Here is a 17,030-nt window from a genome sequence, read left to right as displayed (position 1 = left end):
CACCTACATTGCTACAAAATCGACTCTACTTGGCATGAGAGTTGTGAATGACATAACTGAATGTAGTGTGGCGAATACAAATTTGAGCGTGATGAGCAAATACAATTTTCTGCACACTGATGATAAAGAGCAAAAGTAGTTCCTCCTCATGAAAGTCTAAAACTTCACACAGCTTTATCCAGATAGGAAAAAGTCTACACTGATGCAATAACTATAACTAATAACATTCTGGACATCTGTCAACACTGAACTAATTAATTTTGAGTAATTTTGTCATTATATTCCTATCATGTAATCCCGTGTTGCTATTAGTGTATTCTGTGAAGCTTTCAAAGTAGGTAGCAACTTTAAAAATGTTTTCAGTTGCCCCAAAAATTTGACAGGATTATTTTTTCAGGTATTGACATGATGCGAGAGGGTGCCCGATTTGAATTTCAAACTTTTAACTTTTCCCCAATTCATGAATCACCCTATTGTATAGTATCCTATTTCAATTATCAACTATAGACCCTGCTGTTTGACTTGGCCCCTTCTACTCTGTTTATGACTGCTCGTTTAAAATTGAACATTTGTAAAATGTTTCCTTATTCATACCGTTCAATTTTAGTTGCAAAAAAGAGCAGTGCAAATTATGTGTTCTACCTTTATCTGAAAAGGGCGTAGAAGGCCTTTATTGCTAAAATTGTTGAGCATCACTTGAACAAAATACATGCCACCCAACAGGTCTGTGATAAAATAGCAAAAATAAAGTTCTTTCCTTACTATTTAGACGTATAGAAGTTGTGGCCCATTTGACCCCGCAGCTGATGGGGTCAAATGGGCCACACCTATCCCAGCTTAGCACATTTTTTTATGTCTTTGCAAGTTTTTAATTTTTCTGAAAAATGTCTTATTTCAATGCTGAAAGGTGTAATGCTCTGTGGTAAATATTATTTTTTTAAATTTCATCATAAGTTTTATGTGGCATTCAAAAAACTGAAAAAGTGTCCCGTTTGACCCCGCATGACCCTATAGTCTTTGTGTATATTTGTGTATATGCTATTCTTGTCATACGAATGTTGAACTAAATTTTGGCACTTGTGTTGGAAATCTGAAGAGCATCTGGCAACACTGTTAACGGAAATACTTGTCTTTTTTTTTAACGTAAAACTTTGCAGTGATTTGAGATTCAACGATCACACTTTGGTAATTCGTATTTTCAAAATTATCATATCAAAGAAATATGAAGCATATTTACTTAGCCTAAAAATCAAAATTTTATCGGCCTGTAGTCATTATAGGTTCGCACGTTGGTAGGGGCCTGTGTATATAGATTGCTGTGACATTAACCAAGGCAAAAGGAAACGATAGGAAAGATAATAAGTGACTTTGATTCGGTTCTGTTGAATCAATGCCAGAAGGAAAACACATGAAATGTCCCCATTAACTCCACTCTTGAAATTTCAAGTCCAAAACTAGTCATCCTAACAAGAAGTTAGTTGCTCGAAACTGAGCATTGTGGGTTGAAAACTACTCCGCGAGATCGTGCATTGTAGAAAAGGGGGCATGCCTTGACAAGTGTCCGTCAAACAACCGCTCGTGGGAAAGCCCGCGGTTCACCCCTCCACGATGAGGATGTGACGAAAGAGATCGGTGGATTTGTGTTTGAAGCCTTTTCAAGATTCCCATGATCCCATTGTCACTGAAGTCGGGCCGCTGTTCCGGATTATACGACCAAGCTAGCATGATGATGTCCTGAAAAACGGAAAGACGCTGTTACCTTAAGACAGGTAATTTCGCATCAAGATCGTACCCTTCTTTGAAATGAAAATTCGAAATGCACTGCGTCACGATGACGTCACGTTACCTTGACGTCTTTTCCACCTTGCAATTGGCTGAGATTCTGTTTCTTACCGCTGCCAGCCTGCCAGATGATGGACTCGGCCGAGTACCCATTGAACGGCCACGTTTTCGCTAGCAGCTCATACCATACTGTTCTGTGAAAGACGAAGCATACCAATGAACAGCTATGTTATTTTTGTTGTTATGAAACTTTTCCGAATAGTTCTGAGCAACCGAAACCGACGTCAATGTACGTTTGATGACGTAACAAAGCTCTGAAACATTTTCACCATGTTTGCTTAATTGGACTATCAATGGCAACCCAGACAGCAAATCAGTCGTTTTTTTTACATTTGTAGACGCTGAATCAATGTAAAAAACGCCTGATTTGCTGTCTGGGTATGTTGTTTGCATGAACAATAAGATATCAGACAAAACAATCACAGTCCACAGCTAACAGCATAAATGGAAACCAGAGTTGAATGTCAGATTGTTAGCCTTTGCACATTGTATTTTCGAAATTGCATGAATACACTCCTGCGACTAAAATTTCGGTTTTAAGAATATTTACCCGAAAGCGTAAACATCGGACTTCATGGTGTAAGGTAGAGAAGAGATGACCTCATCGTTTTCGGACTCAGGAAAACGGAGAGCTTTGATAACTTCCGGAGCCAGGTAGCAGAGCCAGCCATCCGGGATCATCAACAAACCAGGAGTTGAACTAAGTCGTAAAAAACTGTTAAAGTGTAAAGTACAAAAGATTACTACAATTTGGGTCGAGATGTTAGTTTTTAACCAAGTTGTTTACCAATGGAGCCTCGTATTTGATGATAGTCTTTGTTAAATGTACTATACTTCCATCCAGCTTGATGCGTTGATGTAATCTATTCTCTCTAGTCTCTATTAATTTATATATTAACCTATTCTTTGGCATTTCTTATCTCAGCAACACAAATTAACTTTTTTTTTTCTTTTTCTAAATGCTTGATCCGTTTTGCAGAGTTACCATTTCTGTATCAAATTGTGTTTGAGCACTGTAAAGTAGATATCTCAACTGTTTGAACCGTTTTTCTGCTCCAAACTGTATATATATCCTCTAGCATTTTCTATTTGAGCGACGTAAATCATTTTTTTTTCAGAGGCTTGACAAGGGCTAAACGTATAGCCAAAAACGTTCGCAAGTTTTGTTTGTTTCATCGTGTTAAATGCCGTGTTGTTGCTTGGTTTCATTTGTTTATTGCTTATAAAAGATTATTACTTTTCGTAAAAACAAGATCTTCTTATATGTTTATTAGCGGAACTACCGTAAGACATTTCATATCCATCTTTAAAACACTTGTTAAATCACAATTTTTATACGATATTATTTGTTTGAAATTATATTCTACTATATTCATGGACATTGACAAGTAGCCAGGCGCTACAGTATCGACGGAATAAACACGGGTAGTAATTGCAGCATCATTGACAACATGCAGCCAGGCCACTCTCTTTCAAAATATGAATCACTAAAGCGATGATCAAAAGACAACCAACACACTAACTTTAACTGGTACAATTTCAATTAAGCTTTTTTACATTCTGTTACACCAGATACATTCTGTTGCAGGAGAAGTTACCAACGTACCCAGAGTTATCAGACGACACGGCGTGCAAGCCGACCAGGCCGAAATCGGTGATTACAACCTTTTTCCCTTCCACAAAAATATTCTTCGACTTCAGATCCTTATGAATGATGCCTTTCGAATGAAGGTATCCCATGCCCTGTTGAAACGCAAGCATCAAGACGTTGGGGCTTCCCAGGAAGCAAAATCCGCCGTTTTTACATTGATTCAGCGTCCGCAGACGTTCAATCAATGCAAACTGGACGAGTTTTGCTGCTAGTTTTCAGTAGTTTTAGAAAAATGTTAGATTATATTGTTGAAAAAACATAGAAAATATGATGAGTATTTTGTGCATCTTTTTTGCAGAACTATCGGTAGATAAAAGATTGTTAAACGATACATACTGAACCGAGTCAAGGATTACAAATCACACAATATCAAACTACCAACTTCATACAAATTTAAAACAAACACATCAAGCAAAAGTTGCCTTATTACATCGCTTCAACGTCATCAAACGTTGAAACAATGTAAAAATGACTAGTCTGCTTAAAAATTTCTTCGATTTTGCATCTAAACCCACCTGTACAATGTGTTGCGCTATGATCTTTGCCTGATTTACGTTGATAAACTGCTTCTTGTTGGCACGTATGAAATTGTACAAGGAATGTCCTCTGCAGAAGCCAGTGACGATGGCAAGCCGGGGCGGATGCATGCAAGAGCCCATGAATAGCTCCAGGTTTTCGTGCCTTGTCTTTTTGTAGATCATAATCTAAATCACAAAAACAATATCACTCGAATTCTTGAAAATATAATGGATTCGTCAGAGTCAGGTCGTGTTTTTACACCAAGCACTACTATGAGTTTCTGGAGCCCTGCAAATGTACCTATTCTGTTGCTCTTACGATCCGAATACCTTTGTGAGACCTATTTAAACTCACAAATAACATTGCTTCAAGCACAAATAGTGTAAAGAATCGTCACTGCAGCCAGTTCAGAAGATACGACAACAGTTGTAAACATTTGACGTCTGTGCAAAGACCCAATAATCTTGTGACGTAAGCCTTAAACCAATTTTTCTTTTTTTGTCGTATCCAGGTTTATATATCCAAGCCTTGTAGTTGAAAATTTATACTAAGCGGACGGGAAGGCAAGAAAGCCAGTCTTTGTGTCCACCTTCAGGCATGCCTTTGAGTGTTTTTTTCCAAAGACATAGCCGCATGCTCTTCAGCGGAGTCAAACCAGCGACCTTTCGAGTGCCGTACCAAACCTCTCACCACTCGCCTATTTAGTCGACCACAATTGTCGTATTATTGCAACAAAGTGGAAATTGTGATCAGCGAAACACGGTTTGATGTCGATGAATGTGGTTGAATCAATGTAAAAAACGGTTGAGTTGTTGTCTGAGTCATGGCTAGAACAAAAACGTATGCAACTCGCCTCTTTTTTGAAGGCCTCTAGTTTTTCTTCATTGTGGTCGACGTCGATGACGCGAATAGCTACGTCACCATGCCAGTTACCTCTGTGCACAGAACCCACTCGACCGGAACCGATTTTCTCGCAGAATTCGAGTTCGGAAAATGGAATGTCCCATTCTTCTGAATGCATCATCTGTCGAAACCACAAATTGAAACTGAAACCATTGCATATGTATCACAGTCGAAAATGATCGGACTAAGAGCTAACATATTGCATGGATCAATAAATGAGTCAGAAACGATATTCAGCGTTATCAAATCTAAAATAGGTTAAAGCATACTAAGAGAACTGTATGTTTTCCTAAAAATAGACTGAGTTCATGAAATAAAATATAATGCAGTACCACATTTCAGATCTAGCACAGTTGTCTTCTTTGTGTTTGCTATTACTTTGTTCGTTTTTTTTTTGCTTTCGTATGTTTTATTCGATTGAAAAAGAACACAATTGCGCTAGACCTGAAACGTGGTCGTCCAGGAAATAATTAACATTTCGAATACAACCAAAGCCTGGAATCAATGTTATAGCCTGTGCCCGGAAATTTGAGTATATATATAATATATATATAGCAATCGCGCTTATGTGTCAAAGCAGTGATGCTTGGAGCGTGGCTCTTCCACGCGTTGCAGGGCGCAAAGAAGCAGAGATTGTACAATAATGCTGCAAGATGAAACAACCAGCAACGAAATGGTTAGTATAAAGACCACGAGTTAATCCGTGATAAAATTACTCTTCAATGTTATAGGGTGGTAATCGCTTCAACCGCACTCCTGAATCAGCCAGTTCTCTCTGGAGCCGAGTAGCTATTATTTTATTGAATTCTCACTCAGATTCTTAATGTCTATTTGCACAGACAATGTATTGGCTCTATGTGAAACCGATACAAAAGTATATAACTATACAATACATGCAATCTCTTACGACATAGTTACCACTCTCCACAAAAATACTTTACCACAAACATAGTTCCCACTCTCCTAAAAACCTTGACAGCCTATTTCGCATTTTGTAGATATTCTAAAATTTTTATTCAAATAGAATTCGAATAAAAACTCATTCTGTTTGATTAAGAACTTTCTGAGGATCCTACCAAGGATGAATCACGCGGTTACGGTGTTTAAGAAAATTGCAACTACTGTATATTCGATTTCATTCGCTTTGCGTGGCATTGAGCACTTTCAGCAGTGTTAATGATGTGATGTAACCTCTTAGATGTAAAATTGAATATTTACAAGACAGCGACACCAAATTGCGACATTTCTATTGTTTTATAAAACCTTCCACAGCCGTCCAAAACGCCCATTCGCCAAACGTAGTCACGTGACAAAACCGTCACGAGTGCAAGCGAGTATCAAGCCAAAAGTTCTTCCACGTCAAGTGCTACCCGTCTGATTGCAGAGTTCCGACAACACTTTGAAAGTTGAACTGCTCAAATAGAATCGAAGCATTTTCTATAAATAGTTGTTGAACAAAAAGGCTTCGTTTCTACGCTTTACAACTTTGTGCACACGGATAATGAAACAAACAAAACAGCTTCCAAAGACCAAACTTTATCGGCACAGAATAAGCAGAGTTTTGGTAGACAGTTCGCCTTGTAGGACCAACCAACATATCAAGCCAAATAACATTACCGGGTCAAAAAAATGCATCATAAAAGCATTAATAAATATGTTATATCCAGTAACGTTACTGATGTGTGTGTGGCATGGAATAACAAGTTCTACGTTGTCTTGCGATTTGAGATTTCTGTGCTTACGAAAGGTTAATAGAACCGGGGATTGTTTCGTCCGTTTCCATTGCCACTAACAAAACAACAACATACTCACATTTCCTTTCTGGAACAAGTCGTGTTTATCCAGACCGTCTTTATCTTCGCTCAAGGTGCTGCCAACTTCTGACTCTATCTCATTGGTCGGTGTTTTTGTCACCAGCGTATCTGATTGGTCACCAACAGCAGCATCATAAACCAATGTTTTGTCGGTGTCGATGAGACTAGGTGGACGACTCGCAGACTGTGAACCTAAGGAACTTGGAGCTTGAAATGCTTTAAATCTATATGAAATCTTTGTTACTGTTACTACACGTTTTGAAAAATGAAAGAAATACAACGCAGGGTAAACAAATAGGTTATAAACTTACAAATTCTAAGTTATAGATTAAAATCAAAGTCAAAGCATTGCAGCAAAATCGTTTTGAGCAACCAAATGAAAAATTCCAAAACAATGTTACATAGTATGAAGGTTACCATTTTCACTTTAGTGTTTGCAAGAAACTTAAGCAGAATTACTAAGGACTATACTAGTCTATAGGGCAAGTAAAGTCACGTATTTTTAGCAACTTAATGCGGTGTGGTTTTAGGTAAGAGTTCTAGACACAAGAAGTAGGTTTCACAATCTTAATTTGGTAGGTCAAAAAAAGTCAATTTCTTATCGTTTGGTCATTTTTAGATCAATAAAGTCAATTTCATGTATTTGACATGTCCAATCCAAATCTTTTCTTTTAAATGCTGATAAAAACTAACACTGACAACTTTTTGTTTATCAGTCTTAAACTGTGCTTCATTTAGCTTCAAAACAATGACAACATTTCCAAAATAATGGACATAAAAAGACCAGAAAGTTGATTGAGTGCCGGTTCGATACCGCTAAGAGCATGTGGCTGTGTCTTTGGCAAGGCACCGAAAGGTGAGCCATCGATTGAGGAGTGGCACCCATTCGACTATAGCCCTAGATTTTTTTCATGAATATGAGCAGTACATTGTTCTAGGGAGAAATTATTACAGCCCTTCGTTGGACTACGACCTACTGAGCTGAACATTATGTCACATTTCAAGTTTTGTTATTAGTGAACGTGATGTTCATTGTGGAATTAGTTGCCTGCTTGTACAGCCTTCAGTTGTGCCTAATATATTCTGTTGAGAATTTCAATGTTTTTTCATTGAGTTTTGTTCGTTTCAAGCAGCCGTATTTTAAACATAAAATGCAAGAAACAATGGTTCATTTACCGGTAGTTAAATTTTCGTTAAGTCAATTTTTTAAGATTTATAGGTCAATAAAAACTTGCCAACTAATGAGTAATGACGCAACGTTTCTGTTTTACCTTGCTAAGAAACCTACACACCCGTAATGGGTCCAGAGGGGGGCAATTGGTCACATGCCTCCAATTTTTTCTTTCTGCTCCGCTACTGTCACATACTGACCAGTTGTTTGTCTTCATGTTCAAAACCGAACATTAAAGCAAAAGAAAAAACAATTTTGTTAAAAATTTGATTAATAAATGTATTTTTTTGAAACTTGGTGGGCTACTGCTTGTGACCCACTTGAGCTTGAAGGGGGCTTGCTAGTTTCCGGAGAGCACAAAGAATGCGTGTCTGGTGCAGATACTTTTTTGGCTGCAATTGTTAAAGGGTTGTTGGATGAGGGGAGTGTATCTGATCTCCTTCTATGTGGACTTGATAATGACAGATGGAGAGGTGGTTCGTCCCCTAAACATAGACTGCATTCAAAAGCGTTGTCTCTATTCCACACAAATACTGTATTTGAAACAAGTAGGTACAAACAAAAATTTCTCAGACAAGTAGAAATAAAGATTGCGCAAAAGTAAACTGAGCACTCGCAACATACTATTATCTGTCTTTGCTTTGGTAAATCAACGCTTTTAAATGTTTCGATGAAAATCTTTCTAATGAAACGAGAAAATGTTTGATAGCTCCAAAAGCTACAATTAAAACATTTTGCTCCTAAAACTACACATACTGATGCACGTCAAGCATGAATCTAAACAGGAACTGCGTACAACCACAACACAAACCAAGCATTTGATCCGAGCTACGATTTCTCTTTAATTTTGGTTTTCTTCCGATTTTAGTGAAAAAGGCTCGAATTGACTTCAGGCCAGACTTAGGCGTCTTAGGAGTAGATGGAACACTCATCACTTGTGAGGCCACCTCACGATTCTTCGACCACATATCAACATTACTTGGTGTGGTCGGGGTCAAAGGTGTCCTGGAATATAAAAGTCAATCCGAGTCAGTCAACTTTCAGAAAATTGATCACAAAAGTTGTTAATACAAAGTGTTTGATAAACAACAGAGTCAGTTTCTACCCAGTCAGCAATCAGTTATTTTTTACGTTTACAGACGTTGAATCAATGCAAAAAACGCTGCATTTGCTGTCTGGGTAATAACAGTTCTATCTGTCAAGGTGTCTACATAAAATGATTTTGCATTGCAAATGGAATACCAAGACGAGAGGAAAAGCAGTACGGGAATTTGATTAAGCACTATACAGAAACAAATAAGAATTTTAATAAAAACATCGCCACCATACCTGGGAGACATGGGAGATACGTTGTTGAACGCGCTCGGGTCTGGCGACGCAGTAATGGAACTGCGCCTTGCAGAAGCTAGAAAAAAGGTGACAACATTTGCAAGTGAATCACGTAACCACAGATAGCGATAGATCTAAGGTGACAAATTTGTAGTTGGTTTGATGTAGTTGAGAGTGACTGTTATTCGTAAGTGGTCTAGTAGAGCTTTTAAAACACATTACGTGTTCTTCAAGTCTAATAATAACTTCTCACTCGAGGTTGAAGTTGGAATATGGCAAAGCAAAGCATGGAACCAGTGCAACAAAATTAGGTTTTTTATGGATAGACAATCCTGTTGCGAATACAATCCCCATGCTATTCACGGCCAGTAAGTTGTGGTGACTTCAGTGCTGTTTTTCGTTGAATTTTAAATTTCGTAATGATAAGCTATTCCACAAACCACACGCAGCCGGCTACATTCAACATGTATTGGCTTGTGCTTTTGAGGAAGTGCAAAAGCATTGCTAAACCGCAACATAGCTCAGGCCATCAAGGTACGCCATAAATGATTTGACCTTACATATGATGACGTGTGCAAATGTTCGAAACATTAAAGCAAGAATTTTTAATGTGGTAAATGTTGCCTTTAAAGACTGATGAGGTCATTTTAAGGGTCAATAAATGATCGCGGTAGATAGCAGAAGTTTAATAATAATCATGGCTCAGTGACTTGATTGTTTTATCAAGAAAGTCATAATCTTCAATAAAATGGCGAAGGGTATCTATGGAAATCAGTCTAAAATATAGGATTGGTTAAGCGTTATTTTAACAATGATTGAAAACAATATTTTTCGACTTTCTTCCCATGACAACATATTGCTTTTGGTAACGATGTTACTTCCTTGCACGAAGGCTAAAGAGGTCATGGAATGTACGAAGGTTTATTTATAGGTACAAGCTAAAAGTCCAACAGTCACTGCTTCGAAAATAACACTTGAAAGCTAAAGCTGTTACTTGTGCGCGACAAGGCAATGAAGTCCGGAAAGTTGTCATTGCGCAACACAAAATCTTCATTTGGGCGTGAGTTCTTCTTGGCTTGTCTTGAAGAAAAGAGCTTAGATCCCCCAGACAAATTAGTCGAAATTGGCACTGAACTTTGGTTGGTGGACGTTGCACGTTCTGAAGAAGTGCTTGAATGTATTCGGTTTCCAACCTGTAAGCACAAAAGATAAACCCGGTTAAAACAGCTCATTCTTATACTTGCTTTTATGTTATTGAATACAACACAGTAAAAGTAAACTCTTTATCAGAGCTCCGTCATTGCTCATTGGTATAAAGATTCTTCATCTTGTATTCTGTGACATGATCAGTCATCCTGTTTTTTTTTTCGCTGAGACTTTTCGGTCATTTGTCCGAAACGACATTTTTTCTAACGAAAATATTTCCTTTCAAGTAGCTGATTGCAAACCAAAATTTGCACTTCCTGATTAGCTACAACATTAAGTTTCGCTGAGAAACGTTGTCGTGTTTTATCTGAGAAAAGTTAGAATAGACAAACGTTTCTTTCAACGTTTCCTCAAATTGTTTTCGAAAATTTTGACCGAATTGACTATATTTTTTTCCGACATTTCGCTAAAAAATCGGTCAATGACCGATAAATAATCGAAAAAAAAAACAGGTTATGACGTATGAGCTCTGTTCAATATTATTATGTTCTTTTGCGAAGCACAGAATATTTCAACAAAGGTTTTTACTTTAAACAAATTTATTTGTGCAGTAAATCATTAATCGTTGCTCCCTTCTAAGCAATGTGCATACTGCATATCAAAAAACGTTGATGCGGAGCGGAAGGCAGGCTGAACGAATTTGAAAAAGAGGTGATTCCCCACCTGCCACTCTGACGATTTGGATGATTTTAGATGATTGAACGGAGGAGCCACCGCGTTTGGGTTTAATTTGTTTGAGCGACCAAGCGACCTTCCGGAAGAAGAAAACCGTGCACGCGACAGCGACTTCGGGCTTGAAGTCAGGCTTGCTCTAAAATAAGGTGGGGCAGCATCAAGAGGTGTTTTGAGAGGAGTACCAGGCGTGGAGGAAGACGTGGTGCTGAGTGTGTGAGTCGCAGATGCACCAATGGTAGAGGAGCAATGGACTCCACCAGAGTCAAGATCCGATTCCAGAGAAGTACTTGATCCTGGGGAGGGGCTGGGTGAAGAAAAACTAAAATTGTCTGTTGAAGAAATTTGAGAACCGTGCTGTCCTTGGGCGCCATGTGTTGTGAAAAGGCTGGCATCAGATGAATCATTATTCGAAGATAGTCTTGATAATGAGCTGCTGTCCGGAGGAAGTGAACCAGAAGTCTCTGATTCATGACGAGAAGTACCATGCAAACCTAAATACACGTAAAAGTAACAAAACTACAACGGCATTAAAAAACCATTGCGTTGTATAAAAAGATTTATTATTATTAATAAAGTTTTGTCTATCCAATTGTAAAGTTTCTAAACCACCTTTAGACTACGAGCTATTGGCAAGGATTTGTAAATTTATCCTGCAGTCTATTTTTTTTGTTGCTGTGAATTCCTATCCAACTGGCAAATGCATGCCAGGATTACAGTAGAATCACTATTTTATTGTGAAACAATTGAACCCATACAAACATGATAAGCAAATACTTGGCTCAAAACTAACAAGGTATGAAATCTTTCTGAAGAAATCGTTTAGTAAGTTGGGAACATGGTAACGCTATGGTTGGTAAAATTATTATCAACACATTGCAATCTTAGCAACATACCGTTTCTCAAAGGATTTGGTTGATTACTTAAATTCTCATTAAAATCATGCTTTTTAGCATCGGCAGCATTAAACACTTCATCGTCTTTTGACCAAGTACCAAAGTATTGGTTGCTTGCGCCTTTACCCAGATTTTCTATAAAAAATAATATAATTTTACCTGAAAAATAAATATATTTTTGAGAAAAAGGACATGTATTGATTTCTATAATAGTCTCATACTTGATTAAATATACTATATCTGCAACCAACGCGGGCATTAAAACAAGAAGACACATAAACATCAACTGTGCAAGCGAAGTACAATTAAGTAATATGAGACTGACCTTGGCAATTTTTGAGAAGAGTAAGAGCAGAAGTCAATTTACGACTATCTTCAGCATTTCCACCCATCTTGGTTACAACTAATTGCAGCTGAACGTCTGAAAGTTTCATTAAATCTTCCACAGAATGGCCTTGATCTTTCACTCCCTATAGAATATTATGTGAGTTGTGACGCTTTGAAAAAATAAGAATACAAAAAAATATTAATCTGGGTGTATCGAAAAACTATAAAAATTTTATAAACCATCAAGAAAGCAAAAATACATAATTTTTATTGATATAAAAGAATATAGTACCATAAGAAAAACAAGTGTGTTATGGCCAAGAGCTAGGTCTTTAAACGGATTCACTATCAAACTGAATTGTTTAACCTGAACTTAAAAAAAATATATATATGACACAAACCAAGAAATTAGCATAATACAAATAGCCAATTACAAACGGCACATAAAAACTACTAGAAACAATAATACAGAAAAAGGACAAAACCAAACACCACAGCCTACATTGATTTTGAAATGAAAATGTACCGTATTGATTAAGATAAAGTTAAAATAGAAAAAAAAAGTTTATTAAAAGCTAGAAGGATAAGATTAATTACTAATAAAAATAAAAAACATTGACACGATCCCTTATAAACCTTGGTCATTATTCAGAAAGAATGTGATCAACCAGCAATGCAAGTTGAATAAAGTTTGAGAAGGATACACCCCAGTATCATCAAATGCACTAGAAAGTGCATGGCTGGCTAAAACTCACATGTAATGATATGGATTCAACTCCAGCAACAATAAAGAGCTGTGCAATGGACGGGTAGTTATTGAGGTTGTGTTTGTCGCGAGGATCCACTTTTTGTTTTGCATCCAGCTGTTGGCTAAAATGCTTCATCAATTTCCCCTGAAAAGACACATATTTGACAGAATATCTGCAGATTTTATAATTTGGAGAACATGTACAACTGTTTGCAAAATCAACCTCATCTCACAAGCAATTATTTGTGGTACAGGTACACTCTGTGTCAAAATTTTCCATTGATGTCAGACAGCTTGACTTTTTGTTCAAGCATTGTCATAATTACATTTAGATCCATATTTCATCTAAGCATGGTTGTGGATTTGGGGAATGTTTTGAAAATATCTTAACAGCTTATAAAACCAAGGGTAACGGGCCTTTACAATATGATTGACTAAACTCAACTTTAATGTGATTGATTATTATTATTATTTTGTAGAACATGAAGCATTATTTTACAGCACTAAGCAACTACATTCAATTCTAACCACAAAATGACTTGGTGATAAAAATCCACAAGTAATTATGATGTTGATGAAGCAATTGCCCACAAACCTCCAAAAGACGAATTTCTTTCAAAGTGAAATCACTGAGCCTCAACCGACGGATGGCAACCAGTTTGGTTGCCATAACATCAATCAGTATTTGTGTATTTGCAAGTTGCTTTTTGGCTGTTTCACATGTCATACCTTCAGCCAAGCAGTCAGAATCTGTATAACACAAATGCATTAAGAATAGTTAACTTTGCTAAATGATATAAACATTTTCTATTTTTAACACAGGGGCTATTTTTGTCATATAGAAGCTGCAGTCTGCCACAGCTTGGAAGGGCTTTTTGTTCATTGGATGATGATAGTGCTTTTTTACTGTGTTTTGTGCTGCATTTTCAATTGTATTTTATCTTATCACAATGACAATGAGCACCAACCAAAATCATTGTTATTTTGCTTTACAGTTTCTGGATGGACATAGTTTTTTTTATTTTCCAAATTAAGAAAAAAATGTCTGAAAACCTAATTCAACTCAGCAATCAGCATGTTGGTACTTTAAAAACATACCGTATTACCGTAGTAACAATAACCAGCTATAGCCAAGTGAACAAATCTGCATACAATTTTACTAAAAGACGATTCCACACTGTACCGTCTTACCTTTAGCTAATGTAGGATCATCCATTGTTGATGATTTCATGATAACATAAGAATTATCATAAACCAGAGTTAGATGAGCAGGAGCTGGACATTCATTTATTGTTTGTTCTCTTATAAATTAAGGTTTTTAACAATCTATTGTTGGTTTAAGCTCTAGCATTTCAAAAAAATGAAAACAGATTTTCATATTTCCAAACTTACCAAAGTTTTATAAATAAACTACCTTCACCAATGATAAAAAATATATATTTAGCCAGAAATTGTTAATTTTATGAGATATATACAACAATAAACCAACAACAGCTTGAATCTTCAGTAGGTATAAATTTCATTATTTTTTTATTTTTAAGATGGTTTAGATATATACGTAGGTAAGTGTGTAAGTAAATAAGTAAGTGTTTCACTCCATAAGCAAAAAAATACAAGCTCTAGAATGCTAGTTTCACTCTCAGGGCATTTCAAAAATTGCTCCCCATTCAGCAGCACCTAGTGAATATAATTCTATAATGTCTATATAAAATTAACAATTTAGAGCAGTGTTTCCCAAACTTTTTTTTAATAGCGCCCCCCTGGACAACAAACAGAGTATCAAACGCCCCCTCGACAAAAAAGTAAAACCAAAGTTATTTTCCATTCAAGTCCAACTCTAATGAGACAGATGAGGTTGGTGCAATGTCATCAGCCTCTTGACATCGGGCTCCAGTTTGGATAGGAATAATCTTAAGTCTCCCTCTATCTAAGTATGTCAAGACGGTTTCTTTTATTATCCAGAAGCGTTGTCACGGCACTGAAAGCACGCTCCACCAAGTATGAGCCGGGAAAGACTATGATAAAAAATTTGACCCGATTCCACACGTGAGGGTATTTCTCTTTGATTTGGTTCTGTAACCAGAACGATTGGTGCGAGATATTGAACTTCGGTTTGAGTGCAAAATCGCCTTGCAATGTTATCAGTTCCTTCTCAAGAATTCCATGTTGGGAAATATCACAGAATGGGTCGATTATCCAGTCAGAGATTATCCAGTCAGACTCGCCAGCAGTGGCCGAGTGGTTAGCGTGTTGGGCTCGCAGCCGAGAGCCTGCATGTTCGACTCCAGCCACCCGCACTTGCTGTTGTTTCTCTGGGCAAGAAACTTTACGATAATTGCCTCTACCCAGTGATCGATTTCGAGTAATGGGCAGTACCAAATTTAAGTAGAGTAGACAACCGGAAACAGACATTGCCATCGGCTGCAACGTGGGTCAGGTGTACGTCGGAAGGCGTACACCGATGCATAGCGCTCACGTCCGCTTTCCCGCAATGCAGGATAAAGATCAAACAAACAACTGAAATACATCATGGAATCGAACTCCCATGTCTTTGTGTACTTCTTGAAGATGATTGCTGTACGTGTCTTCATCAACATCAGATATGCCTCTGTCACTGGTATCAAATTGATGCAAGCTTGAGATTTGGAAAAATTCTCGTCTAGCTAAATTTCGCTGATAGAACGCGAGCTTATCACTGAACCCAGACAGTGCCGATTTCACCTTGATTAGATTTACTTCGTTACCGTGAAGGGATAGACTCATTAAATTTGGAAAATATGTCTGACAAGTAGGCGATATCATTTCTCACAACCAAGACGTCATTCGCAAGGCCAGGGTTACAACTCTATGGAAATTTCACGACAGTTTCAAACAGCGATTAAAATCGTGCAAGGCAATTTCCCTTGGAAAGCCATCGTACTTCGGTGTGGAGCAGTAAGCGCTCAAAAGATCGGGTTTGCATATTCGCAGTGCTTCAAAGTAAGTCATGCGTTACGACCTCAACAAACTTGTAAGGCACTGCGAAGCGACGTTGCCAACATGATTGCATGACAAAAATCCTTTGCAGACTTTTTCTTGCCCTGATTTACTCCCAGCGCCCCCCAATCGCCCACTTTATAGCCAGCGCCCCCTTCATGGTCGCCAACGCCCCCAGGGGGGCGCTGGCGCCCACTTTGGGAACCACTGATTTAGAGTAACTTGAAAAATAAACTGTATTATATTGAAAAAAATCATAATCGTATTGTTTTCACAGTGAAGCAGAGTCAGTAGCCTACATCTGTTAGTGGAGTCTTTCTAACAGATTAATTTTTTGCAAAGAATACACTCATATGTGATTCATTTACTTGGATTTCGCAATTGTACAGATGGATTTCTGGGAGTAGCCTTATACTATCCAGGGCCTCTGAGAGAAATTTTCACTAGGGGTACGAAGAGTCATTCCGGGCCCCCCTCTCACTCCGGGCCCCCTTTGTCTTGGGCAAAAAGTGTGATGTTTGCTTAGGCGTATTGCACACCACACAACATTTTACTGCAGAATTGGACATCTGTGCGCAATAATAGTATCAGGCTGCAATAAAACTATTATTTTGTGTTGTGCATATCATGTGATTTGACCCTCGCCAATTTCTGTATCCTGCATTGAATTCGTGTGTCAGTTATTGATGGTGCTGTAGGCCTACTGCTGTTGAGTAGGGTGGCCAAAAAAAATTGAAATTTTTTATTTTTGTTTGCACACCCTCTCATTTGAGGAGGATTCATGAAAAAATGACACTGTGAAAATTTGAAGTGAATCCGACAAGAGGAAGTGCTCTCCCACCGACCTCAAAGTTTGCTTTCTTCGGCATAATTCGTCAAAATTCCTTGAATATGTGAGGTAATTCTTTTTTGACTTATCTACAGTACATTGCAGTTGCAGCATTTTTGTTTTAACCATTGTTTTACTCTGAATTTA

The 17,030-nt window shown here is 37.6% G+C and overlaps 1 protein-coding gene across 1 annotated transcript; it reads right to left on the bottom strand.

Annotated features, from left to right (window-relative positions):
- Positions 1–1,509: 1,509 nt before the first annotated feature.
- LOC145784013 (uncharacterized) lies at positions 1,510–13,805 on the bottom strand. The gene is made up of 16 exons (XM_082595770.1): positions 13,674–13,805; positions 13,086–13,223; positions 12,329–12,473; positions 12,004–12,138; positions 11,099–11,601; positions 10,224–10,422; positions 9,230–9,305; positions 8,712–8,905; positions 8,221–8,385; positions 6,728–6,921; positions 4,866–5,036; positions 4,009–4,197; positions 3,449–3,585; positions 2,393–2,542; positions 1,847–1,976; positions 1,510–1,734 (listed from the first exon to the last, which is right to left on the bottom strand). Exons 1-16 carry the CDS (start codon positions 13,803–13,805, stop codon positions 1,510–1,512), a joined length of 2,883 nt encoding a protein of 960 aa, XP_082451896.1.
- Positions 13,806–17,030: the final 3,225 nt, after the last annotated feature.

This window comes from Aplidium turbinatum, chromosome 15, assembly GCF_918807975.1.
Source record: "Aplidium turbinatum chromosome 15, kaAplTurb1.1, whole genome shotgun sequence".
Lineage (NCBI taxonomy): Eukaryota > Metazoa > Chordata > Ascidiacea > Aplousobranchia > Polyclinidae > Aplidium > Aplidium turbinatum.
The sequence above is the reverse complement of the archived record's forward strand: the minus strand, read 5'-3'. Positions and strand labels throughout refer to the sequence as shown.

Coding starts and splice junctions, on each gene's coding strand:
- LOC145784013 (XM_082595770.1), bottom strand. CDS start 13,805: ATGACATGTGAAACAGCCAAAAAGCAACTTGCAAATACACAAATACTG. Junction 12,474..13,085: donor TTGAATCCATATCATTACAT/GTGAGTTTTAGC, acceptor AATATTCTATAG/GGAGTGAAAGATCAAGGCCA. Junction 6,922..8,220: donor CAAGCCCCCTTCAAGCTCAA/GTGGGTCACAAG, acceptor CAAGTTCCTTAG/GTTCACAGTCTGCGAGTCGT.